This window comes from Falco naumanni, chromosome 7 (assembly GCF_017639655.2).
Source record: "Falco naumanni isolate bFalNau1 chromosome 7, bFalNau1.pat, whole genome shotgun sequence".
In the NCBI taxonomy this organism is placed as follows: Eukaryota; Metazoa; Chordata; class Aves; order Falconiformes; family Falconidae; genus Falco; species Falco naumanni.
In genome coordinates, this window is record NC_054060.1 from 3,694,449 (window position 1) to 3,721,771 (window position 27,323).

At 42.0% G+C, this 27,323-nt stretch overlaps 1 protein-coding gene across 2 annotated transcripts; it reads left to right on the top strand.

The window, feature by feature from the left end:
* The first annotated feature begins 1,409 nt into the window (after window positions 1-1,409).
* Window positions 1,410-26,800, top strand: GOLM2 (golgi membrane protein 2). Of its 2 annotated transcripts, XM_040600416.1 has the most exons (10): window positions 1,410-2,080; window positions 8,597-8,651; window positions 9,661-9,763; window positions 10,854-10,944; window positions 11,856-12,000; window positions 12,885-12,965; window positions 13,331-13,429; window positions 14,877-15,050; window positions 20,680-20,847; window positions 25,053-26,800. In XM_040600416.1, the coding sequence occupies exons 1-10, from the start codon at window positions 1,754-1,756 to the stop codon at window positions 25,124-25,126; spliced, it is 1,317 nt and encodes a 438-aa protein (XP_040456350.1). In that variant the 5' UTR covers window positions 1,410-1,753; the 3' UTR covers window positions 25,127-26,800. The 2 variants fall into 2 exon arrangements, with proteins under 2 accessions (XP_040456350.1, XP_040456351.1); XM_040600417.1 differs by lacking the exon at window positions 20,680-20,847 and having other exon boundaries at window positions 1,412-2,080.
* The last annotated feature ends 523 nt before the right edge of the window (window positions 26,801-27,323 follow it).

The window sequence follows — 27,323 nt, forward strand, 5'->3', positions numbered from 1 at the left end:
GGAGCTGGGAGCTCACCCAACGTCTGACAGGAGCCACTTAATCAGGAGGGGGGAAATATCACCAAGCATGATGTGAAGAGAGATTTCTGAGCAGGCTTTTACCGGCTGGTAAGGAACCAATGTGTGTGAAATCCACGTGGGGTTCTGAGCTCAAATTTGTTATGTTTATATTGTATTTACATTATTTAGACAAATATTTCTTTTCTCAGTGTTCACATTTGCACAAAGCGTATGCAGGAACAATAAGCTTAACAGAGCAGACATAAAATCCTGTTAACTATCTAGCTTCACAATGAAGTAAAATTTGCAACGCTAGATTTAGAATGTGAATCTACACTGCCATCTGCAGAAAGCAGATTGGCAAATTAATTGGCTACCAGTATAGCAGCAATTAAAAGTGCCAAAATGCAAATACTGGTATGTGAGTATGGTACAGAATCAGGCGGAAAAGAGGACATATATACCATGACACCATTATCACAGCTGACTGATTCTGCATGAGGTATGTTGTATTTCAGGAAAGGAATGCATTTTATACTTCATTCCCTAAAAGTTGTTCTTACTCCTTTCAGGGGGAAGACTGATCCTCTTCTGTTTCTCCCACATCTTCTCAACGCCATTTTGCAACCTGCAGGTACTGCAATTGTATCATGCACTTGCTGTGCCACAGGAGCTCACTCCAAATCTTCTCATCTGTCTGAGATGTTTGGCCACGAGAGCAGCAGAACTATTACTTAAATACCATGAGAGAGAAAATATTGGGGGAAAAAAAAAAGAAAAGAAAAAAAAAAAAAAGTCTTGTCTGTCTGTCTCTGAAGCAGTAAGAACTTGGCGTGCCTGACTCTGTCAAGATCCGCTTCCCCTTCCCCTCACACACGGGTGCTGTGAACTGACCGTGTCGCCTGACGCTGGAAGCCACCTCAGGTGTCTCAGACTAATTGTCTCTCCTTCCCCTGTGAAACATGCGCCATGGCAACAGATTTAACAGTTTGTGAGGCCATCTGATGAAGAATAAATGCTTTATCCGTGTATCATAAAGTAAATAACTAATTCCCTCACATAACTTCAGAAGCACACTGCGTTTCCTCAGGAACACCTTTCAGGAGAAACACTGAGTGGCCTGCTCTGCTTCTCCCCGCCCCCAGCCGCCCGTTATTGCGGCCCAGCCTGCTCCTCCGGGCTGCAGGTGCCGCCGGTGTGTGTGTGTGGTGTCGGTTTAGGGGGAAAACGTGGCACCGGCGGTACAACCCCGCCCTCCCCGGCACAGCAGCTCCGCCCGCCCTCAGCGAGCCCCCGCAGAACATGGCGATCCTCTGGCGGCGGGAAGCTACGCTCCCGCGAGAGCGCCTCACGCTTGTCTCGCGAGAGGCAGGAGGCGGAAGGGGCGGGGCGGCGTGCGGAAGGGGCGGGGCGGGCGGCCCGCTGCCGGCCGGTGAGGTGGGCGGGGCGCCGCGGTGGCGGCTCCAGCGCAGCGCTACGGCCTGTCCCTCCCCGCGGGGCGGGAGCGGCGCCTGGGCCGGCCACGGCAGCGCGGGCAGAGCCCAGTCCCCGGCACGGCGTCCCCTCGCCCCGCTCCCCTCGCTGCCCCTCAGGGCCCTCCGCCGCCGGGGATGCGCCCGGCCCCCTGGGGCAGCGCCTTCACCCGCCGCTCGGCTCCCTGAGCGGCGCCCCCCCCGGCCCGGCCCTGCTTCTCCCCTCTCAGGCGCGGGCAGAGGCGGTGAGCGGGTGAAGCCCCCGCCCGGCGGCCTCCCCCATGGTGGGCTTCGGGGCCAACCGGAGGGGCGGCCGTCTGCCTTCCCTTGTCTTCGTGGCGCTGCTGGTGGTGATCGCCATCCTCGCCTTCAACTGCTGGAACGCCTCGTCCCGCCAGGCCCTGCTGCAGGAGGAGCTGGCCGAGCTGCAGAGCCAGGCCAAGCGCACCGAGGTGGCCAGGGGCCGCCTGGAGAAGAGGAACTCGGACCTGATGGGCAAGGTGGATTCCCACAAGAAGCAGCTGGAGCAGAAGGAGGCCGACTACAGCCACCTGAGCAGCCAGCTGCAGGCCAGGGACGGCCAGGTGAAGAAGTGCGAGGACAGCAAGGTAAAGTGGAGGGGGCGGGCAGGCCTGGCGTGGGCAGGGGGCTGCGGCCTGGGGGGGGAAAGAGCCCCCGGAGCCCCAGGCTGCGGGAGCTGGTGCCTCGGGTTTGGTTCCTGTTGGGACCTTTGCAGGGTTTCTGAACGCGCCCCAGAAAAGAGCTGAAAATGCCCAGCAAAGGCAGCGCCTGTGCTAACGACGAAGTCACCGAGAGCACACAGTTTTCCAGACGGCTATTTTTAATTATTTCTTTTTTTTTTTTTTTTTAGCTTTTCATCTCTGCTGAGATCTTTTATGAGCACTCAAAAAGCTATACCCAGCTTTAAAACTACAGTTCCTCTAGCCTCAATGAAAATGAAACAAGTATCATATTCAGCTGTAGCACCCTGAGCTCGCCTCTCTCAACATGCCTGGCACATCAGAGTCTGGTTTTTATGCAGCCAGCATAAACTTGGGGGGGGGGGGGGGGGGGCGGGAAATTGCTGCTGACATACGTGTCATTTTCCTTTGCTGCAAAGAGACAAGCTAATGCGAAATTCAGCTTGCCCTTTTATGTGGAGGTGGCCTGGGGATTTCCTTTGTTGTGGGAAGGAAAATGAGTGAATGCACCAACTTTTGCTGTTCCACTTTAATAACCATCACAGGCAACTGTTTACAGAGGAGTTAAGCAGACAAGTTTTTTTTTACTCAGTCGTGTATGGTGGCGTGTACTCTTATTTGCATGCAGCTCATCATTCTGCTAATTGAATGCTGTTTATCGCAGTAGGATTCATGGAAATACCATGCTCTCAGGGTTATTACTGGCTGGGTTTGTTTTTCTTTCCCTTTCATATCACACCTTTGATGAACAGTGTAAGAAAATATGTTTAATTTGCACAGAAAAATCGCAATACATGCCCAATTACAGAATTAGATTCCTTCAAACTGATTAAGTTTGTATTAAAGTTATGTTTTCTTTCCTACTGAACTATTAAAATTAAGCCATTTGTGTATTCAGCAAAGAAGGGTTTTTAAAATTTTTTCTGAGATTACATGTTTAATTAGGCTTTTTATGTCAGTGGTGGATACTGGTGTTCTCCATTGGAAATAAGTGCAACTAACACTGCTGTGATAAAAAATATTGATACTATAAGATCTAGTTTAATTTATAAATAAGTATTCTATACAGATACCAAAATAGTTAAGTCTGAGTACAAGCTCAACTCAGAGTGGTTGGACTCAATCTTAAAGGTCTTTTCCAACCTAACAATTCTCTGATTCTAAAGAAATCAGGTTTTAACAAAGATGCTTCCCCTTGTAAAAGACAGAAAACTAGTAGTTTTTGAAACTATTGGGGGTTTTGGTTTTGGTTTTTTTTGTTTTTTGAAATTGAACTTTTACATGCAAATAGGTTTAGTTGTTCATTGCCCTCTTCAGTAAAAGCAAGCTTTGGAAGATGGGAGTAGCTTGGAAAAGGAGTTGAAACTCCCTTTCTCAGGCTGTTGAGGATATTAAAATAACATGAGTTCATGGCTAGACTGGACAAATTAACAGAGAAAGTAGATAAATGCATTGAAACTGCCTCTAAGCTGCAGGCTGTTTAAGTGGCTGAGGATATTCAAGGGAAGTTATATAGGTGGGTGCTTGTAGTATGGCTGTTCTTATGTAGGTGAAGTTGATTTTTGTGTTCCTGTTATTTAGCTTGTGCTTGTAAGGCATTATTGTAACTGACTGCCAGGTATAAAATGCCACTGGTGGTATTCAAGTAAGCTGTTAATTATTGGGCTGCATGACAGGGCTTGCTTTTAATACAAGAAATTTTTATTTGGGGAGGGGGGGGAATCTGTGATATTTTACTGTAAGGAGAGAAAATGCAAGTGCGAAGTCAGGATGTCTAGCCAGGGTTACTGGGAGCCAGAGCCTGTTTTGATGCATGTGGTACAAACTGAGGTGCTGTTGAGCTGCACCTGCCTGCTGACCACTTTGTTGTTCTCCATAAATCCGGCTGGTTTTTGAATGCTCACAGCGTCTGGCAGCTCACAGGGCTGAGCAAGAGAAATGTGACTAGTAAACCTCACAAATTAATTTTATACTTAATTGTTTGCATACTGCAGTATATGCCCTGTATCTTCGTTCTTTGTTCCAGAAGCTGCCATTTAAGGTCATGTGAGCTTGTAGCTTTTGAATATCCTCTCTTCTTGTGTTCAAAATGTTCAGTGTGCCTTAATAGGCAAGAATAGCAGTATGATTTATCAATAATCAGGCAAGAATAGCAGTATGATTTATCAATAGCCAGTCACTGTCCCTTTCTCTTTTCCTCCCATCTGAGCTACTGGCATCTTCTCAGTGGTAGCAACCCTATTTTTTTCCTAAAAAAAACCTTTAAGTGACTATACTTTAGAGAGTAGAGAATAAAGCTCTATTTTAGAGAATAGAGATCTGTAGCTTTATACCTACTCACTATTCTTTTTTTGTATCTGACCAAAAAAAGGCCTGAATGAAAACTTTTTTCTCTCATAATTTGGCAAGGATGTTCTTTGCACAAACTGTTTTTTACCAATGATCTTAGTCTTTTGTGAAATGCAGGAGCTATAATAGAACACAAACACTGGTAATTCCTGGGGTATCAAACATATGTAGGCTTATTTCATAGAAAACTCATTTGAAAGATGCTACTCCGGTGGTTGTCATAGCGTCAGTTCTGCTTTATGCTCCTTTGTCTTCATAAGAGATTCTTTACGATGATGAACCTTGTGGTCATGTAAATTGAGTGTGCATTTCCCAGCATCGAGGCAACTCAAATTTCTGCAGGCAGCTTTCTCCTGGCTCAGTGGTATCTGTAGTCAAGTCCAAACCCTTGTCTCTCTCCTCCCACCCCCTGCATGCGTAACAAGCCAGTCACGCTGCACCAGAATATTGTTTGCTCTTATAAGCAGATGTAGTCGTGTGAACTAGTGTATCGTGTTAAAAAAAAAAAAAAAAGGGAAAGAAAAAGCATGAGTTCTTGGGAATTCTTTTTTTTTGCCATCCTGTGAAGAGCTCATGATGGTTTGTTGGAGCTTGGAACAAACCAGAGGAGTTCTCTGGGGAGGCAAACAGGGGTAGGGGTTGCCCCAGTGTGTGGGGAGCTTGTGCAGGCAGAGGTAGCACTGGTTTCCTGAGTATTTCATGCTTTTTTGCAGCAAAAGGAAACTTTTTTTTATAGCTTTATGCATCCCTTTGCAATAAGCTCAATAAAATGATTGAATAGCAGGAATTTGTGGTGGAGAGCTTCCAAATGGCAACCATCCAGCATGTAGGGGCTCATAGCTTTGTATTTGCTATCGCAGCCCTTGGGAGCATGCCTTTCTCATTCCAAAGCTGTTGCTGGCAATGCCAGGTGTGTAATAGTGTCCTGCCCCTTAGCTGGTGCCTAGAATTGGTGCTTCATAGGATGAAACTGTTTAGTAAAACATCTTTGGGAGCAGCTGGCTATGTGCTGTGTTGCCAGGACTCCTTGATTGCTCCTCAGTTTGCAAAGCTGTAGCTTTATAGCAGTGATGTTGAGCGCATCTTCCAAGCTTACCACATGTTCCTGATGATCAGAGGCATTTCAACACTTGTGCTAACTGCGTGATGATGGCACTGTCTATTGTGAAAAAGGCAGTTGACAATAGGAGAAGGATCACGGGACGGTGGCATACAGAACCCTTGTGCAAACAGACTTTTAAACAGCTTTCCCGTCCTGTTCCAGCACATGCCCTAGCAATGTGTTGGGAACGTCGAGGCTGGTGAAGCTGTGCAGAGGAGCAAGGACTCGTGCTGCTTCAACAGCCAATTCACAGGGTGTTCTTCCTAGATAAAGAAATGACTTGCAGGAAATACGGCTGGATGTTTATAGCTGGCCACTTAATTTCATCAGAAAGCAGTACCACCTGTGATCTGTCCTGCCACATGCGGAGATAAGCTCCACTGTGTTTACAACTTTTTTCTTACGTTGCCTTTCATTATATGAGAAGCCTGTTACAATTCAGACAGCCTCGTGTGTACGGAGCGCCAACATGCAGAGGATTTTTGGTATTTTTTTTTCTGGTGCAGAGCTCATTGGGCTACAGAGAATTTCTTTTATACATCCCGACTGTTTTGGAAAGGATCTGCGAAGCCACTGAGAAATAGGACCTGTACAAATAGGTCTAGACTCAAGGAGGACACAGCTCAGAAAGAACTGGACTTGCGCCATGGTTTGTGGAGTGTGTTTTTTTGCATGTGTAGGTGGAACAGATCCCATGAATCATAAAAAAGCTTCTTCCCTTTCTGTCCTTCAGATGAGGGATGTTTGCTGTCAGCTGAGCTGTTTTGGATATAAATTCTGTCACTTTTCTCTGAAACTCAAAATCGCCAAAATGAAAGATTGTGTGATGAAACTGATGCTGTCTGCAAACCGAGCTCCTGTTAACAGACAGGCAGCCCTCCCCCAGCCCATTGCAAGTCAGATGTTTTATAGGATGAGCAGAAGCAAGCTGGTGGGAAGGCTTTATGTATGATGAATTCTGATAGATGAGGGTTTGAAAAAACGGAACCTGCTACTTCCCAGGATCTCCTTTGTAGATTTATTGGGTTCTGGGACAGAACTGCATTAGAGTGGAAGACAGGGAAAATTTGGTTTATTGCCAGTTGCTTTGCAAAATAGGGAAAGATACTTCTCCATTAATGCTCAACAAATCACTCCTTTTTGTGTCTGTTCCCCTGTCCTAGTGTCTGTTCGATGGAGAGCTGGCAAGATGGGTGCTGTTGGAACAGAAAGGCTTGGTGGTTACTTTTGTCTTGTGCGCTTCTGTGGAGTCTCCACCTCAGGGGTTACTTGGCTTTTGAAATAAAGCACAGGAAGTCCAACAGAGGCTTGCATTTAATTGAGTATTGTTCTTTGTGCATCCTGTAACTAGAGTGCCTTAAAATGTCTTGGTGGGCAGAGCATGTGTGTAACCGCTTCTCAAATGCGAGGCTCCCTACCGTCGAGAAGGCTCCGTAAGTGTCCCCATTGGGTATTTTTATGTTGTGTTGTATGCCAGAGCAATGTGGTCAGCGTTCTCAGGTTACCAAAAGATCGCATCGTCTGCCATTCATTCTTTTTTTGGGAAGACCATTGTGAAGTGGCTGGGCCTTCCACCCATATGTTGGAACCATGGAGGTGGTGGTGCCTCTCCGCACTCCAGAAACCCTCTTGGCTTTTGTTCTGGGCCCTGGGGCAGGGTTTGCTGCCAGCACTGCCCGCGTGTGCATGGCTGCGAGGGATGAGCCAGGATACTGCAGTCTGGCACAAACAAAACTCTCGATGGAGCACTCTGTTTCATAAGGAGCCTCTATTATGTGACTGGAGCTGTTGGATGCATGCCTCAGTGTACACTGTGTTCTGCAGAAAATCACGATTTCAGCAGTTCTGCGGCTGTAGTTCCTAAAGTTATAACTGCCTTCCTCAACCCATATGGGACAAATGGAAGCAGACAGCTTGGAGTTTGAGTGCCTCTTTTAAAAACAAAAACATGACGTGAAATATTTTTAAAGAAATGAATCATTTGGTAAAAGGGAAGGTAGAGGTGGGCAGAGGAAGTCTTGAAATAAGGGCACACGCGTGTGTCTGTTTGTTTTGACAGGAAATGTAGGTAACTGACTCAGACACTGAGGTGCAGAATCTGTGTGGGAGTTGAAATAGCCTGGATGTGTGTATCCCGCATCAGAGTAGGTGTGGTTGTACTTTGTGCTGGTATTCCGAGAGGTAATTCTGACCTTGTAATCCAAGAATGACAACCCTGTTTCAGCACCCTTTCTAGAGTTACCCTTTATATCGATCGTGAAACTACAAGAAAAATAATTGCAGCATCAGTGTTGTCTGATGATGGTTGTGGATTTTTTTTCAGCCTTTCTCAATATGCTCTGTATGTGCATCTTTCTCTTAATTTCTGCTGTTATTTGTCTTCATACCTTGTCTTGTAAGACAAGAGAAAGCATCTTTACTTAATGACAAGCATTTCTTACCTATTGTAACTGCTATTCTTTCCTTACTAAAAATACCAAATTAAAAGCTGTTGTGGAGGTCTACTGGTGTCAGATTCTCTCTTAAAAATGTGTTATGAATATTAGGTAGCATCACATAAAAAATTTACTTTAAATATCCATTAGGTAAAAATCGGTTTTGCTCATGATGCTGTGTGTTTATTTTTATGCACTTATGCTATGACATTGAAAATTCACAGTCTCCTTCTGCAGTATCAGAATGCAGCGTGTTTATTTTAGTCCTGGCAGAATCTACTTTTTTGATAGAAATATACTCTGGAAATAAATTTTAAGTCCTTGTTAGCAAAGCCTGAATACAGTGTTTAGGTTGGTGATAATCACTTATAGATAACTAAATATACACATATTTACAAGAACTTTGTATGTTTCATTCTTATAATTCTTTACATACGTTGTCTTTACAAGGAAAACAAATGCACCTGAGTCTTTGTAGTCTAAACCCTCTCTAATTTGCTGATTGTCTATATTTATATAACCATTTCTTCCTTTCAGATTAAGCTGCAGAACAACGTCTCATATCAAATGGCAGACATACATCGTTTAAAGGGTAAGGAATTTATGGCCAAATGGTGATTTGGCAGCCTTTGAGGTTGTGTATTTCTTAACTGCCTAGGTACCGTAGGACACGCTTAAAATGGAAGATCAAGTGATGTTGAAACGTTGTATAATGTGAAATTTCGTTGTATTTATTACCTAGTCTGGGGAAGTGTAGGGTTGGCTCTTGCAGGCTTTGCTCTGCTGTCTGCAGAAAGAACACATGTTCTGGCACTGCTTACTTCCAAGATATTAGAATAATTTTCATGACCAAATATACAGCTTAGTATAGTTTGGATCAGCAACGTTGTGATACTTATGTTGGGTTAGAAAAGGTCCAGAAAACATCTTGTAAGGCTGTTACGTACAGAGGTGATTACAATGCCTGTAATCGTAGTGTGTGGGTTTCAAAGTGACCTGAACAGCTAGTGCCAAAATTTGAACATGCCTGTCGACAACATACTTGGCATTTCTGCCTGTTTCTATGTAGTTGCAACTTAAAATAGTAGGAAGCTTAACTATTTGTAGCCTGAGGAGCAGGGAGAAGAACTTCTAGAACAATTGTGAAGACAGGAAATATGCGCTGGTTTTATGGATAGTGTGAAGGCACCTTCTTTTGTACACTTACTGCAGCAAAAGAATATTTGACCATCGTGCCTAAGTAATCTAGCAGTACTTTTGCGTTACTCAGAATAATAGAATCTTTCAGGAAATTAAGGAGATTTGCTACAGATAGGTGAAATAGCATTGTGTAAGTCTTCTGAATGAAAAGGTAAAGAAAAATGTTGGGGTTTTGGCACAGTACCAGAATTGTTCTGTAATTCATACTGACATCTGGCATCCGTGAGTAAATTGGCATCTTTTTCAAGTTAGTTTAATAATCTTTGAAGTATATCTAGAAGAAATAACATAAAACTTGAGCAAATTTTTAACTTTTACAGCAATATGGAAAGTTGTATCCTCCATGGGGCCTTTTTTCCTTATGTTTCTATATTCATGTTCATTTTTGCTTTTTGGTCTAGAACAACTAGCGGAATTACGTCAGGAATTCATTCGCCAGGAAGATCAGCTTCACGAGTACAAGAAGAACAATACTTACCTTACAAGGAGACTGGAATATGATAGGTATGTCTTCAAGAATGTTAGTAACTGTGGGTGTGGGTATGTGTAATGGAAGTCTGTATTTATTAAAATGTGCAAATTAATCCTATTTCTGCTAATCCTCAAACTTGAGTGTACTCGCTTGGTGATGTAACTTTGACCTAGCTAGTTGTTTGATTTTGAAGTTCTATTTTTTTGTGTTGTTTTTCTCCTCCCCCCAAAGTGAGACATGGTTGAAGTAAAATCTGCGTTACTGGAATTGTTCAGCGTTGGACGATTTTAAGTCAATGCATGGTTTTTTGTAACGTGGAGATCTTAGTTAACAAATACTTAGAAAAGAGTTTAATTGACTCAGTTCTGTAAGCTGCCAGGGTTGTTAATTGCTGTCTTTCTAAAAGTCCAATTTTATTTTTTTCAACTAAAGTTGAAAGCATTGTGTAGATTGAATCTTAAGTTGACCTCAGTCTTTTAAGGGGGGTGAATTTTACCTGCAGAAGCAGGGAGAACAACTACTTCTGAAGCTCTGAGGAACGATGGAGATTAACGCTTGAGAAAATGTTTGAAACTTTCACGCACAAAAGAAATATTCTTCATGAGCTGTGTTGAGTCTTGGCAGGTTTGTGGGAGACAGGATTTTTGTTGAATTGGGTTGCTGTCCGTGTGGCTTGTTAGAGAAGTTGGGACACTTAGTTGTGCCATTCAGATCTTGTTATTTGAGTTGGTAGCAGTAACTGATAGTAGTAGTTGTGCATCTTCTGTGTTGACAGCCATGGGAGATATATTGCTTTCCTAGTGGAATTAACATATGCTGACAGATTAACTGTGAAGCTTGACTTTTCCATTGCTTTCCACATTTTGGAGGAAATGTGTTCAAGGCCATTCTGTTTATTTTACTGTTTTTCTGCTCTGTCCCTATTTTTTACAGTTCTGCTTTCTTTCTGTATTCAGTCCATTCCCACTCCATACACATTCCAGGACAAGGCTTTTTGGACAGACTATTCTAGTTATATCTCAGGTTTGGCTTTTTGTGCCACTTCATATTTTTTCCCCGTTTTATTGATGGGAGAGCAGATCCAACAAATGAAGTATAACTAATAATGTGTTTCTAATCAAGTCTGCAGTGTGGGCAGCAGATCAAAGAAATGAGACTGCAACACGAAGAAAACATGAAGAAATTAATGGACCAAGTTTTGCGGGAACAAAAGGTAATGCACAGCTAAGTTTCTCTGTTGAATTGGAAGAGCTCGAAGTCTGCTGTTTGACTCGGCATTTCAGATATATGGAGGCCTTGGACATTTCTGCCCTAACTTTTCATTAAATGCCGTCCTGAGCAGCCCTAAATGGGTATTAGCATAAGAACATCTGCCTGTTTTGCTCGGTCAGTGAACTGAGCCTTGAAGATCTTTGCTCTGCTACAGCCTTCCTACATGACATCATTGCCGAGGATTTCAGTTTCTTCTCTGTAAAATGGATATTAGTTTTACAGCCCTCCAGGGTAGGATCTGTGTTCTTACAGCCTTATATAGGTTATTGCAGAGGGGAACGTGATCTCTACTGAGGCCTCGAGGTGCTAATGTGATGCAAATAACAACGGTATTTAAATGGTATCAAGGGTGTAATTATACAGTGCAAGCTGCCAGTAGAATATGGGCCACCTTCCTACAAACAGATGAAATAACCTGCTTTTCTTAAAATTTCATTTCCTTACTTCGTCTCTGTTTACAAACATTTCAAATAATAAGGCAGGCTTAAGGTAGATTTCAATCAGATCTTTTCTTAAAATTTAGAATTGTTTCAAAGTTTCTGACCAGAGGCTTCAGGCCAGTGATGTCTTAACGGGTTTGCGTTACACTGAAGAGCTACGTATGCCAATATAAATGCATGCAGCTGTGCTGTATTTTACATTTGCTGTTCAGTTATGTGTCCATACTCTTACGTCCCACCCTCAGGATTCAGGTTTGTATACAAAGGACTTCTGCTGTTGTTGGCTTTGGTGATCATCTAATTCATAAATGTGATTCTGCTTACCCAAAGTAATGTTGAATTTTGAGGGCTTTTGTCCTTTAATTTTTAGGAATGTGCTTAATATTGGTTCTCTGTGAATTTATTCTAACAGGCCACACAAAAAATGCAGTCGAGTAAAGACACTGAAGTAAGTCCTAATAATGATGACCAGGCGATATCTAAGACTGTTCCAGAGGCAGAAGATAAAAACACAGTAAAGAGTGAGCAGCCTTCAGATCATGCTGTAAATGGCAAAGGTATTCCCTTTTTTGCTCATTTCTGAAAATGGACCTGTTGTGCTGTGTCCTTTGCTATCACACAGGCTTGTGCATTTCTCTGGAGTAGAACAATGATTTCTTTGGCACAGATAACTTGATTAACTGCATGTGATTGTACTAAGTTAAGAGTTTATAGATATCCAGATATTGGTGTGTCTTTTCTCTGGGTCCTTTTGTGAAAGTAGTCTCTTGCACAAATATGTGTTCACTTTGTTGGTTTGTTTGGCATCTTCCTCCTCATGTGGCCAATTGTGAACAGGGAATGGCCTCTCTGCTCCCTGTGAGGCATCTCAGGGGGTGAGCTGGGGAAGGGGCACGTTGTTGGAGAGCCAGAATCGGCACAGAGAAGGTGGCTGGAAGTGAGGAGCATTGAAACAGCTGTGAGAGGTCTCTAGCTGGGTAAGTCAGCAGGAGCAGTGGGGACCTTTTGTTTCCAGGAGCTGTAACAGGAGGCTCTTGGTGGGTAACTGCTGCAGTTGTTTCCTCCCTGTAGGCCTCTCCAAAAGGCAGATGGGTTCCCTTTGTTTCTACTTCTTGTGCTGCCAAATCGGCACCTTTTTGCATCGGTTCAGGGTCTGTTGCAGCCAGTTTCTCACAGTAGGCTTTTCTTACCCTGCTACCAAGAGCAGTGCATCTGCTTCCCACCCTTTTCTGAAGGTTGCACCGACTTTGGGAGCACTGCTCCAAAGCAGTCTTCAGGGACTTTGACAGCACGATATAAAGAGTGTTGTAGTTGCATTATCAATATGGGACATGTTCTGTGGATAAAGGACTTTTCTGGCCTTAGAGCCTTCCACAGGAGGGAATTTCACTGTCCCCACTTAAAGGTTAATAAGACAGAATATCCTATTCTTGTCTTACAGAGAAAATCAAACCAGGAGGAGATGCAGGCATGCCTGAAATAGAGGATAATGACGCTGCTAAAGCTGAAGATACTCCCACTGGTTAGGAGAAATATTCTAATACTTTCGTATTTGGGTTCTTGGTGGCATATATATTCTGTTTGAATACTATGTGTTTCATGGGGAATGCAAAGTTTTAAAATCTGTCTATGGTAATAAAATTCAAGTGGAGTGTGAAATCGGATGATTTTTACTGTGCTTTAGAAGTTTGAATTCTCAAAACTGAATGCTTCTGTAAAGGGGGTTTTGGCTTGGTTTTTTTTCTTTCCCCCCAGAAATCTTGTATTTCATGTGTTCATCTGTGGTTTAAAAAACATAAAGGGACAACGGAGAAAAAGTTTACAGGATTTAGAGGCAGACCTGGCTGTTTCATATTAATGCTTTTGTCCATGTATATTTTTTTTTAGCTTTAAAGAAGCCACTTATTTCGGCTCCTAAAAGTGAAAGTCATCAACCTGTTATAAATCTTCCAACGGAACAGCCCCATGCTCCAAACCTGGCACCAGGTAAAATTCTTATTAGCAGGTGACAAGTCAGTGTTTTGTAGGAAGCTTACCATTTCGTATCTGCTACCCTGTGGTGAATGTTAGATGTACGTGGCCAGCCCTTTATTTCCTGTTTGATGTGGTTACGAAAAGAAAAACAATGATCCACTTCTGCAGGATGCGAGGTTTAGTGTGTTCTTAGTCTGGCTTCCTGAGGCACAGAGGTTGCTGGTTGTACTCTCCCTCTTTGTTGTTGATGCCCCCTGCGCACACCCCCCCACCCCCCCAAGTAATCTCTGAGCCTTTTGACCACCTTCAGCCAAATTTGAAAGTGAGACGTTTCAAAGATAAGTGTTTCAAGGTATCTCCACTGGACAGAGGACAGTAATTGAAATTAGTGCTTCTCCTTAGGCGTACTAATTAGACAGGGCTGCAGCATATCAGGACTTGGTTGTTGATCTCTTGGTAGCCAGTTATATTCAGAGAATAAATACTGGTACTGTCACTTGCTCAGTGTCCTCCTGTTTCTGTGACCAGCTCACTTGAAGGTGATGTGGGGGGAGGTTTAGGACATGAGAGAACTAAAAGTACTGCAGTGAAAGGGTTTAGAATTACAGTTTGAAAGAACGCAAATCCATAGAAAATACACTTAAATGTAGTGCTCGTGGTTCAAGTCACTTTGCTTTAATGTCAAAGAGAACATTAAGTTAATCTGCACTGCAAGTAGCATGTTAAAATACTGTCCTGCTAAAAAAGATTAAATATAACGTACTCATTATATATTTGTGACATGACCAAATAGCTTGAAGTTTTTTGTTATGCCCGTTATTGGTTCTCTTGAAAAAAAGCAGCAGAAGTATTTCTTAATTTCTTTCCTTTTGCAGTGGATATGTAAGCTGATCAGAATACCAAAATTAGTGAGCTCAAAGTCTGTATATGCATTTAAAGATAATTATTTCTAAATGTCAAGTCTTTTACATAGTTCATTTCTTCTCATTGTTCTGAGGTAGTCCTTCATTTTGACTTTTATTAATAAGAAAACGTAAAAGATAGCAAGTGAAAAGCTTGCTTCATTGAGTTTAGTTTATCAACAGAAGGTTGAAGTGAATTTCAAGGGGACCACGGTTTCCTGTATTCCGTGGTTATGTAGTCCTGTGATTCTGCTTATTATTTTTAGCATAACTTCTGTGACCTACTGCAACCTTCTCCTCAGATCTTAGCTCTTGAAACAATAAATGATGCTTAGTAGATTTGAAAAGCAGAATCAGCAGGAGGATAAAAAAAATATACATAAATGTATTATTGTTCTGGGCTTCATCAAGCACTTAAGTTCATACAGAAAATCAGCTGAGAAGGTAACGACCTAGGATTGATTATATATAAAAATGTGATTAATTGTCTTTTGCAGTAATGTTGTAGTCTTCTTTTGGAGCTATGTAAAAACTGAACACGCTTCCTCGTTCTGTAGGTTTGCACAGTGACAATGATGGAAATGCTGATATCGCGAAACAGATACCTCCAAATTCTCTCCAGCGCTTAAATTTTGAAGAAAATATGGAAAATCAGAAAGAACATAAAATTGAGACAGACCATATAAAAATTCCAAAGGGCAGAATTAGTGACTTGCAGAAAATGAAGCAAAGTAAGTTGGCCAATACCATATATACTTCAATGTATTAAGAAAATCACTTTTGTTTTCAATCTGTAGTAGTGCCTGTCTGGAAAATAGAAACCATTGGAGCTGGGGGCCTTCTGGAGGGTAAGCCTAAAAAGAAATGCGGTTTTACTCTGTAAAAGATATGCCTTAATGTGTCATCTTTCATACATATATATTTTCAGTCATTAAGTTATTTGCTTATAGGAATTTAAAATGCTTTTGGAAATTACTACACATTTAAGTAGATTAAGTCTTTTGATATATTCATGATACTGAGTTATTTATATTCATGCTGCATTATTTGACTTAAATACGACATTTCGGACAGTTTCATAAGAATTCAGCCTTTACGCGGGGGGTCTCTGTGGTGGTACATGTGTATTGGCCAGAAGTTTGTTCTTCTGTGTAAGGGAGTTTTCCAAAACCCTTCTCTTCCATGTCTGCTCAAGGCAGAAGCCGTCAGACAGGAGCAAATAATGTATTTATTTATTGTGTATGCTGGTGGTAATACTGCTGAGGCTTAGTGGGCGGGCGGCACAGATACAGCTGTCCGTGTGCTGTCGTGTTTGAGCGGTGTCTCTGCCTTGTGGCTGATGCCATAACGTCGGGAGAGCTTTATGCCCACAGTGTCTGATTTAGCGTCTTCCTGTAGGAGCATTATACTGAAACAAGTTTCTTATGGTATCCATGGAGATACTATACTCCTAACTGTTAGTATAGAGTGCTGACTAGGTATACCTTAACCTAGTTATTTTTAAAGAACTAATTCCAGTTGTTTAGCATTTGGGTGGAGAAGGGGCGTTTGTGCTGAAACATCTTCCCCCCCCCCCCCCCTAAGAATTTTCTTTATATAGCTATTGTAAATTCAGCTTGAAATGTCTTTGTACTCACAGCTAAGTAGTTTTCATTTAGGCTTTGATTTCTATTATTAAAATCTGTCTATACTCCTAGATGAGAGGTTGTTACATCAGAACAGCCATCTTCAGAGTCATGAGAATTGGGAGGAGGAAAGGATTCTACAGTCTTCTGCCAGAAACCTGTGTTAATGCTGTGGGTCAGATAAGCAGTAGGACAGAAATAGCAGTTCTGTTGAAAGAGAATCATGAATTGGTTTCAGTGATCAAGGAAAAGAATTCTGAAATCTAGGGTCACTCTTGGGAACATGCAACTACATTTTGTTGTAGAAGTTTTAATTTGGGAAGTTCCCTTAGAGTTCAGTTGTTGTGGTTCCTTTTCATGGTCTAGAATTTGACTGGTGACTGTAGCTTGGAGTAGTTGCAGGAAAAGGTGTTAATTCTGTAGCAGTACCTTAAACATTCCTTGAATAACAGAGAAGTAAGTTTAAAATAATACTCAATTTATTCTTCTAAAACATTTTAGTTGCTGCTCTGAAGCAAAGGTTGAATTAAAACAGGGCCTGTGAGGATCGAGTCAGATTTGTTAGCAGGTAGCTGTCGGGTGCGTGTCATCATAGAGGGGTCTACAGAGAGGTGGGAGTTCAGAGTGTTCTCTCCTTCCTCCCCCTGCGCCCTTGTGGCCCCCGAGGCTCAGAGGCTGGAGCCTGTAGATAAGTGCCAGACCTTATCGGAGAGGTTTAAGAAGCTACCTGCAATGGTTTCTGAACCATGAACAACTTCGACAGAGGTACCATCGTACCACAAGAAGACACGGCTTTGAAAAGTTGATGAAAAGAGGATTTGAGGAGTTCTAGAGACCCAGCAGCCCAGCTTTGATACCTGGAAAGGTAACGGAACAAATTCTCCATCAGTCTGAATATAACATGGCCAGTGGTTAATAGGAATTTTTCAAGAACAGATTGTGTCAAAGTGACGTGATCTGAAATGTATATGTTCAATGCAATGGAAACAGCAAAACCTGGAATGTCACTTGTCATAGGCAAATTAATGGAGACCTGGTCAGAAATAAACTGCTCTTTGGTGGGTGCAAGACTTTAAGAAAAGAAGGTATCACCAACAGTTTTATTTGAAAAGCTTCAGTGAGGGTTACAAAGATGCAACCCCTTGCTTGGCACTGTTTGGTATTTTGAGTGCTGGATAACAAACAGTGTATGAGATGTAGTTTCAGCAACATAAAAAGTTTGTAAACATAAAAGTAGTCCACAATTAAGAATGGAGAATCACATGCTCAGAGTAAGTAACAAATAGCAAGTGAGCAGTAAAATTGATGTGGTCGACAGTGGATATCAGTCACTAACAAATGTTTGAAGTGAGGTTTTTCTTCTGGGGTGTGTTAACAGGAGCGTCAATTAAGATAATAAGGTGGAGTAACTAACTCTGCTTTACCTAGTGCTTGTGAGGCCATCCTCTGGCTTTAAATATCAAAGCTGGAAAGAATTCAAGGGAGAGAAAAAAATAAATAAATAGGGTTTAGTGGAGGGAGGGGGACAGGAAACTCTGAAAAGACCAGGGTTGAAGAGGTAGGGAATGGACATCAATTCACTGTTGTTTTTTAGAAATGGATCTTCAGGGAAGGCTTCAATTATTTTAATATCGCTCGGGGATCTTTCCGATTAAGTGGGGATAGGTGTATTCAAAATTAGCGTGCAAGCTTTTCTTCCACCCTGTGTATCCCAAGAAGTGCAAGGCTAGGTTATCGAAGGAGCTTCTTGAAGATCCCGCGCTTGTCTGGCTGAGTGGCTACAGCCGAAATGACAGAGCTTTGTATTTCAGTTGCTGGGGTTTTTAAATGGATTGGCTGTCTTCCCTGGTTATGGATTAAATGATGGGGGGAGCTAGCTTTGTAGGCAGGAACAGTGGATGAGATGTCTCCGTTGCAGGCTGTGAATGGGTACCCAAGAGTCAGTAATCATCAATGATTAGTGTTTTCTCATTGCTCCTTCATATTTGGAATAACTTCGATGATGGAGTGAGGGAGAGACTTCCTCTGTCACGTATGGAAGCAGCTCATCTGGACTTGTAGAAGATTTTTCTCCTGATTGGTCAGCAGTGGCTGTTTGGAAAGGTCTGTCAGTGATAAATTCACCTCTCTGGTACAGAGGAGCCCAGCTCTGGCATGCAGCTTCTGCTGTCGACAGTGGCCTGGCTGGTGTTTTGGCTACTGAGTGCTTCAAAACTTGCCGTGCATCAGCCTGTGGGATGAGACCAGTGACCATCAGTGGTCAGGCATATCTGTCCAGTTTCGGAATTGGGGAACATCTTCCCAAAAGATGTTACCTTTTTTTTTTTTTTTTTTTTTTAATAGCATAGATTGAAAAAGTAACTTTGGTACAGAGATGAGCACCTTGCGACCGTTTGGTTTCAAAGGAAGCAGAACCTGAAGGTGACTGCAGCAGTGTCACTGTGCTCTTACCTGGCACCCTGGAAAAAGTTGTGTGCAGCAAACTTCTGGTCCATGCTGCTGTTTAAAGTTGTCATGTAAGCACGTCCTTAGTCATGAGTGTGGACAGCTGCTCAGAGTAGTGTGTTTGTAAGGATCCAGCTTTGAGTAATACCCCTTGTGTCTACTCCGAATGCATTTCAGCAGATGTTACCTGCAGCTTTTAGCATCAGTGATGTCCTTATGGGGCATCCCGTGCTGTCACTAACCTCTTGTGCTTAATGACGTGTTCCACTGTGCCTCAAACAGTCCGTGCAATGCCTGCGTTATGGACTGGCTCATGTCTGGAGTGAGTCAAGAGATCCACGATGCCACCAGGACTCCAGATTTTCTGTCTGTTTCAGAAAGCAGTTGGTGCATTGCTGGCTGGGCCTACCAGCAACTCCTGTTCTGGTGTTTGCCTGAAGTCTTGGTATCCCAAGATATCTGTTATCTGGGCCTCGTGTCAGAGTATTGGTGCTCTTTGGTACAGCTGACTCTGCACGTACAGGTGGCAGAGTTGCTGTCAAGACTGCCTAGCCCAGAATGACTGCTGCTGAGGTTTGTGAGCTCAGCTCTTCCTCCCTTTTGAAACAGCTCGAGCTAAAATACCGAGCACTTAAAGCAGGATGAAGCACCTATAGTGCCAGAGTAGCTGCATCCTGAAGCTGTGCCGGGACCCGAGCTGGCCGGGGCTGTGCTGTGCGCTGGGGTGCTCACACGAGCTCCGGCTCACAGCCCTCTCTGGCCTTGCTGTGTTCCCTGGGATCTCTTTCTAATATTTTAACCTTTCCTTCTGTCAGGTTAAATTTATTCAGTACTTGTTTGTCATGGTATTTCTGGCCTATCTACAGGCTTGTTCCTTCTGTAAGTGAAGTGCATTCAGTTTTCTCTCCATAGTTTGTTTTATATTTAACGTGTGTGAATTGAACGGTTCTGTCTGCTTTTTATAGATAATGCTGTGTCCGAAGATACAAACAACAGCAAGGATTACTCAATTAGAGATGAAAAGAGAATGAATAATATATTAAACTGCTGATTTCTAAATAGATCATAGTTTCTTCTTGCTTATTTTATGAAAATAACTGAAACTTCTGTTTCTATACATTTGAGCTGCACTAGATTTTTTCTGCTTTTCTTCTCTATCCAGATAATCACTGTGTTATTGTTTCTGTCCTGATTTTTATAGACTGCCACATATGATTGTTTTCATTGGTTTAAGAAATAATTTCATTTTTACATCTGCCCATTGTAACCCCGACCTCTTTTTTTAGTCTTAATGTTGAAATCATATTCTCCAGTTTTACTTCTCTGCTTAATTGCTTCTACTGCAAATCACTTAACATCTGCCTCAGCAGACTTTTTATCAGTCTGTTTCCAGTCTGTAAAGATTGTATTGCACTTTAATCCTATTTTTTTTCATTTATACATCATCCCTCCTGAGTTGTATCCTCTGCAGACTCAGTGTTGCATTCTCTAAGCAGCAGGCAAGCAGACTGAACTGCATTGGACTTGAACAGATCTCCTTGTATCCCATTAAACACCAGCTCTGAACTTGACATCGCACCATTAATCTTTCATTGTGTGCTTGGTTGACTGTCTAGTCATTTCATAGTCCCAGCTAATTCTCATTTTTCTTGTGCATTGTTTCAGTATCTGGAACTAGTCTTAATTCTTTGCTCGGAGACAAAAATACTAGATTTAGAAATTTTGAAAACTGTTAAAGCTTAATAGGAAACCAGAGTGTAAAGCCAAATTAATTAGGTAGTTAAAAAATAATCAGTTCAGAGATGCAAGGCAGATCTTTACTGGTTTTTTACCCTTGACAGTGTGGTACACACTCTGCAGACATTACCGTATACGAATATATTGCTCCATTGTGTGCAGAAAAATGCCATTCCTCCTGAGAAGAACGTCCAGATAGAAAAGCTTCCACTGCAATGCTCTTCAGCATTGTAAGAAAACTTTTGTTAGTGTTTGTAGGTAATGAAGATGGGGCTTTCTGTTTGGATGCTTACTCTAGCTCTCTTCTCCAGAGAGTGAAGCTTGTAAGAGTCCCGATTTCACAAGCTCCAGCTGCTGAATGACAGAGTACATCCTTTTGCAGAGGTGTTCCCTAAGCCTTGTTCTCCCCCTACCCAGGCCCCTTCCCTTCTACCCCTCTTCTCCAGCTGAAACTATACGAAACCCCGACTCTCTTAACCTGCCCTGCTTTTGTTTAGAACCTTCCTGTTTCTTTCCTCTCTGCTTCTGACTTAATCCTTTGCCTACTTCACAGGCCGATTCTTTGATGAGAATGAATCCCCTGTTGATCCGCAGCAGGGTTCTAAACTGGCAGATTATAATGGGGATGATGGTAACGTGGGTGAGTATGAGGCAGACAAACAGGCTGAGCTGGCTTACAATGAGGAAGAGGATGGTGATGGTGGAGAAGAAGACGTCCAAGGTGAGCTTGGGCCTTATCTCCATCCCATTGTAATAAAATCCACGCTGAGTTTACTTGTTGAATTTGTGTAAAGCCTCGCTATTTGTAGCTGATCACAAATTTCTAATAAAGAATAAATAAGCTTTAGGCAATCTTTAAAATTTGGTTTTGCTCTCCGTTTGAAAGCAGTGCTACAGCAGTTTGCAGCGAGGGGATTCTGATACCTTATTTCAGTTCTGTATACAGTTTTAGCTAGGAAAATCGAGACACTTCAAATTTTAGAAATGGTTTTGTCTAAAACCCCAAATCTGGTATCTAGCTAGTTGGGATGCAGTCTTTGACGTGACTAAAGCAATTTTCAAATACAGAAGCGTAGTTGGGTTTTTTTGACTACTGCTTTTGCCACACCTGCCTTGAGGTGCTATGCAGTGAGGTCTCAGTTAGCAATTTTAAGTGTAATTTTTGTGCACTGTACACAGATTCAACAGGCTTCTGGTTTTCCTTGCTAACCAAACTTCAAAACCCGTTAAGCTGGTGCGAGCCTAATACCTGTCTGTGCATGTTCACCACCTCTTGTTCTGCATGCGTTTCAGTGCATCGCCTCTCCATTGCTTGTCTGCCATGTATCTGCCACGTTGTCTCCCATTCTCTGTCTAGTTTGGTAATATTTTGTGAAAGGCTTGCATGTCTATAGGGTGAAAATGTTTATGTAAACATACACAGTATTTCTAATTAAAAGGAAAGTACAAAATAGAGGGGAAAAAACCCCCCCAAAACTGATAAATGTTCTACAGGCACCCTGATTTTCATCCTTACAAGGCAAGTTTTTTAGCTCGTAGTTCTTCTGGCATGTATTTAATTGGTATCCAAGGATAATTAATGGGAAAAGAGGTGAAAAGCAACTGATTTCTGTGGGCATGCATCTAACTGCAGCGTCAGCATTTTTTGGCTGGGCTGGTAGTTTGAAGCTCATGAACAAGCAAAAGAAAAGTATGGATCAGAACGCTGGGCAATTAACTAGCTTACTGGTGAAAGTGAAAATTCTGCTGCTGCTCCAGACGTGGCCTGTTTTGTTACACTCTTGCTCAAAACTAGCAGCAGATTTTAGTCCCTCTGGATTGGTAATGTCCGTTCCTCTGGATGGGTGATTATTGGGTTGTAATCCGCTTCTAAGTGAAGGTGTAAAAGTATATACAGCTGCTTCTGTTGATGCCGTGGAAGTAGGAGACTTGCTTCTAATGATTATGAACTCATAATGAAACGGAAAGTGCGGTATGCCGTGCATGTTTGTGTGCCTAAGCTCTGCTCTGCAAATCGAACCAGTTGTGTGGGTTGGGTGTTTCGTGTTTTTTAGTTCAGTTCCCTTACCAAGCAGTGGGTGATGCCCAGCTCCTCACCACAATAGATCCTGAACTGGACTTCAGAATAAAATTCCTGAAGTTTTAACCAAGGCCACGTAGCTGGTACCGAGTCTGTGCTAACTTCTGCCGTTCACCTCACTCAGCCTTCGGGCTGGTCTTCACCTGCAGCCATCATGCTGCGTCGCTCAGGCATGTGGGACGAGGTCAGCCGCCCGAGCGACGCAGGGATGCGGCTCCTGCTGTACCTCAGAGCTCCCTGCTGGTTTGCTTATCGGCACAAATTCATGGCTGTGGTGGCCTTCACGGGGAAACTAATGGCTTTAGGTATTAAAAGTTAATATCATGTGTGCTATAAACTGTTACCAGTAATATGAACGGCGTTCCTGTATGCCACTTAGAAAAGGGTGGGTGTAATATAGTCTTAAGTGATGAAAAATGGTAAAAAATTGTAGAGATTGTACTTATGTAGCTTTTTATGCAAGGGATATTTGAAAAAATAAGAACTGTACCTGTAAGTGGCCTCATAAAACAGTTTCCCATGTAGTTGTGGTACCTGTCAGTTCACTGTTGTGGTGGCTTTAAATTTGGACTTGGTGAAAATCTTTCCTGATCAACCCCTCTGTATATCTGTGTAGACATAATGGCTTTAGTATCTGGTAGTAAAGGTTAAAGAGTGACTTCTGGAAGCCTTTTAATGAAGGATAGTCAGAGCAGTGTATATTACTAGCTCACAATTTTCCAAGCCCTTTGTTATGTTGTTTGTAATAAATTGTTGACTTGATTTGAGATATAAGTCACACAGCATGGCAAGTGGTACTTCCAGAAGTAGCATTTTTGAAAATGTGTCTGCTTTAGTCTTTATACTAATTTGTTGGCAGGGTAGGAGAGGGTAGAATTGTGGGGTTTTGGAGGGGGCGTGTGGTTACAATTGTTTAGGGAGGGGAAAAAAAAATCTGTCCAAAAACTAATAGAAAAACATCACATGGTTTTGCATCAGGCTAGAATAAAGCATGTGGCATGCGTAAACAAAGCAATTTAATTAAACGTGTTTTTTCTGTTGCCACTAGAAATGTGTGGGCCTTGGATTGAAATGATCAGAGGAAAATAAACAAATTTGTGAGAGATGCTGAGGTGAATGTCAGTATCCAGGCTGGCATTCCTTCTTTCAGTCCACCTGTTTGAGATGGAAGGTGATATTTAAGAGTTGTTGGCTTCTACTGTAGTAAATATGTTTTTGTGGTGTCTGGGTAGTGGAGGATTATATAAATCAAGTGATACCCACATGCTGTAGTAGGAGCTTCTTGCCAAACAAAAGCACATGTCATGTAGATAAACCTCAGCCTGCTGCTGTCGGGAGCCAGGTTACCATCGGGTGCCCACCTCGCTTGCAGGCTGATGAACAGTTGTAGAAGAGTTTCAGACAGTTTATCATCTAGTAAAAGACTTGGTAAACTTAAACTCTGCTTTTCATTCCTGTGAACAAGCATCTTTCCTGAATATAAAGGAACACAGCTTTGAAATGCGGGAAAAGCTTATTAATTGAAACAAGTTTTAGGGCTTTTTCAGTTATTGAGGGAAGAAGGCTGGGGAACCTCACAGGAGACGTCTGAGTTACGGCAGGTAGAATGCAGAATATTATCTTTTAAAACATCACTTGAAAAAAACCCGACTGAATATGCCTTTTCTTGATGGCTGTTTCTGCATGTGCTATAGTAAATTATTATACTGAGGATGCACAAGGGGGTTGGGTTTTTTAATTTTTTTTATTTTACTATTTTTCATGAGGCTTAAAAAATGAAAACCCAAGGAATCAAAGTCAAGAAGTAGGACAGAGTAGAGCGGTGGAGAGAGACAGCAGTTCTGGATCTGAAAGACAAGACAAAACATCTTCATTCTTAGAGTCAAGGACAAAGCTGTGGCTGGGAAAGATGTGGCGTGCCTGAAGTGGCCACTTACAGTGTGTTGTCCCTGCCCTGCTCTTGGCTCCTGCTGTGTGTTCCCTGGCTGAGTATGCAGCTATTCTGCAATTCAAGAGTAGATGTCTTGACTGATGGGCTGAGCTTTAGCATGCGGGAGCCCGGCCAGATGGGTTTGTTTCAGTTGTGAAGAGTAGCGGTGAAAAATGTATTGTTGATTCTTCAGCAGCACTGAGAGAGGGAACAGGGATTTCCATTGATAAGAGGCTGGAGAAGGCTGAGCGCTGCCTTTTATGTTTTTAAAAGCGTCTCTTCAAGTTTTACCCGCACGTGTGAGATAGGAGATAGCAGTATGCAAAAACGTTGACAGCAAAGTCAATTCCAGCGTTAGTCAAAATCCCATCGCTGACAAACGGGCCGTGCCACACTTGTCCTGAAGGTATCGTTGTTCAAATCTGAGAAATAGCTGGAAAAGGTGTTACCTTAGCCTGGAGGGTCAGGCTGACTTCTCCGTACTAGTCCTGCGAGGCCCCCAGCCTTTGTAAAATCTTACAGCGTATTAACTCTAGAACGGGTTAAAAAATGGCAATGTAACTTTCCAGAGTAGTTGACTTTGTAGTTGGGTTTTAGTGGGAGAGTTTAAAACCTTTATAGGAAGACTCTCAAATTACAGTAGTAAGTTTAACTAGTTCTGCGGTCTCTTAAGTCAATAAATCTCTGAAACACGGTTGCAGTAAAGCCAAAGATATTGTCCCAGAGTGCTGACAGCTGGACTTGTAATCGCAGGCCCATATGCCTTCTCTGTATTTTCCCCGATGACTTCATTCCTCTAACCAGACGAGGCCAGTTCAGTGTGGATGTATGCACTAGCAGCACGTTCTGGGAAAGTATGCTGAAATATTTTTTCAGTAGTGTCACATCAGATTTGACTGGAGTATTTTAATTGCAGATGATGAAGAAAGAGATCTACAAAATGACCTGGTGGATTATGGCAAGCCACGCTTCAGTGACGGTGTGCTTTAAGGCCCAAATTAAGCAGGAAATGTGGATGAGAAGAGACCTCAACTGAGGAACTTGAAGTGCTGCAAAACTGAACCATTTTTACTTCGGTGTTTCTTAAAGGAAGCTGATATTAAGTGATGAGTATACTCAAAAGTCAGCGATGTAACAGAAGAAACCAGTTCTGTACATATGTACATAGTTGTACTATTGGAAATTGTATTAAAACTACATTTTTGTTGTTACATTGAGCCAATTACTTAGACTGTATCTTATCTGTAATAATCTTTACATTTAAAACAGATACTATAAATACGGGCTGAATTGTTTCTGCAATTTAGAAAACTTTGTAAACTGGAGAACTTGTACAGTTTGTATCTCATGTAACAAATACGTGGAAACAATGTACAGCCAAAGGACTCCTTTTCTACATAATACCTGTACGAGCAAAAATACTGCTTTTCTCACGAGTGCTGTGTTTTTGTATTTTGCAGGTGAGCTATCAATTCAGAATGAAAACTGAATGTTTAAAAAATTGCTCCTTCCTTAGTGTAACTGAGGAAAGGCTATGACAGTCTTCAGAAGCAAGTACCATTTTAATTCTTGTGTACAATGACCAAATCTCATAGCTAGAGCTGGAAATTGGTGATATTAGAATTTTAATAATTTGATACATCCTGGAAAAGTTGTGTAACTAATAGCTTATTTTAAAAGGTAATATAAATAATCCAGCACAGCTTGTAGGAAATCTTTGTGTATGTGTTAAAGAGAGCAAGTGTGTTAGTGAGAAACAGAGAAGTCCACAGCAGCTTAGTCAGAACCGTGATGGAAGGAACAACCCTTTCCCTCGGCAGACATGTCGTATGCACTGTTTCGCTGTCTCGAGAGCATCCATCCTGTGTTGCAGTCACTCAACTTAATTTACAATTTAATACTTTGATACAGATCTCTAAACATCTGCCATGTTCCATGCTTTGATTTTCTATATTGGAAGGTTTGTAAGTTAGATACTTTTTGTATTCTGTGTTTAAGCACTTTCTGAATTTTATGGAAATGATTCTGTTGATCTGCAGTAGTGGAAATTAAAGTTATTAACCCAACCTGCTTCTCCAAAAGGGCTACTGTGAAAAGAAATTATAAGGCTTATGACATGAGTGATTGTACTTTCTCTCTGTACTCAGGTTCCAATTTGAAGTAACAGTTAAGGTTGCTCGATGCCAGTTCAGTGAACCTTTTAAATACATTTCAACAGTCATGCAATTTTTTAATTTTTTTTTTCTACAGGGATCTTCTACCAATCAGTCTTAAATATACAAGAAATAAACATTTCAGATTATGCTGATGCATCTCAAGGTTTTGTTTTGGGGTTTTTTGTTGTCATTGTTTAAGGCTTGAGCTCTTCCATTCCATACTTCTGGGAGGCAGATGGGGGGGGAATAGCCCTTTGCATGGTGTGATGTGCTTTCAGTTGAAAATAAAATGCTGAACCTGCTCAGAATTAGATACCATACTAATACCACGCAACAAGTATGAACTTGTACCAGGATTCTAAGAATAGCAGTCTTCAGTAAATACTGTATTTAAGCACTACAGTTCTTTTGTCTTAAAATGTAATTTCACCCTGAATTAGGTGTTAACTTGATTCTTCTAATGAAAGCAACATTTATGGGTTCTAATAAATTAAGTTGTTTAAAGTAAGTGAGGCTTCTGGTTTGGTTTTTTTTTTTTTCCTTTTTAAATTTGGATTAACTCAGGGCTTCACAGAAGTCACAGTATTTTGATGTTTTGGCAGTGGTTACAGGATTTGTTTCAGTTGTGAAGAGTAGCGGTGAAAAATGTATTGTTGATTCTTCAGCAGCACTGAGAGAGGGAACAGGGATTTCCATTGATAAGAGGCTGGAGAAGGCTGAGCGCTGCCTTTTATGTTTTTAAAAGCGTCTCTTCAAGTTTTACCCGCACGTGTGAGATAGGAGATAGCAGTATGCAAAAATGTTGACAGCAAAGTCAATTCCAGCGTTAGTCAAAATCCCGTCGCTGACAAACGGGCCGTGCCACGTTTGTCCTGAAGGTATCGTTGTTCAAATCTGAGAAATAGCTGGAAAAGGTGTTACCTTAGCCTGGAGGGTCAGGCTGACTTCTCTGTACTAGTCCTGCGAGGCCCCCAGCCTTTGTAAAATCTTACAGCGTATTAACTCTAGAACGGGTTAAAAAATGGCAATGT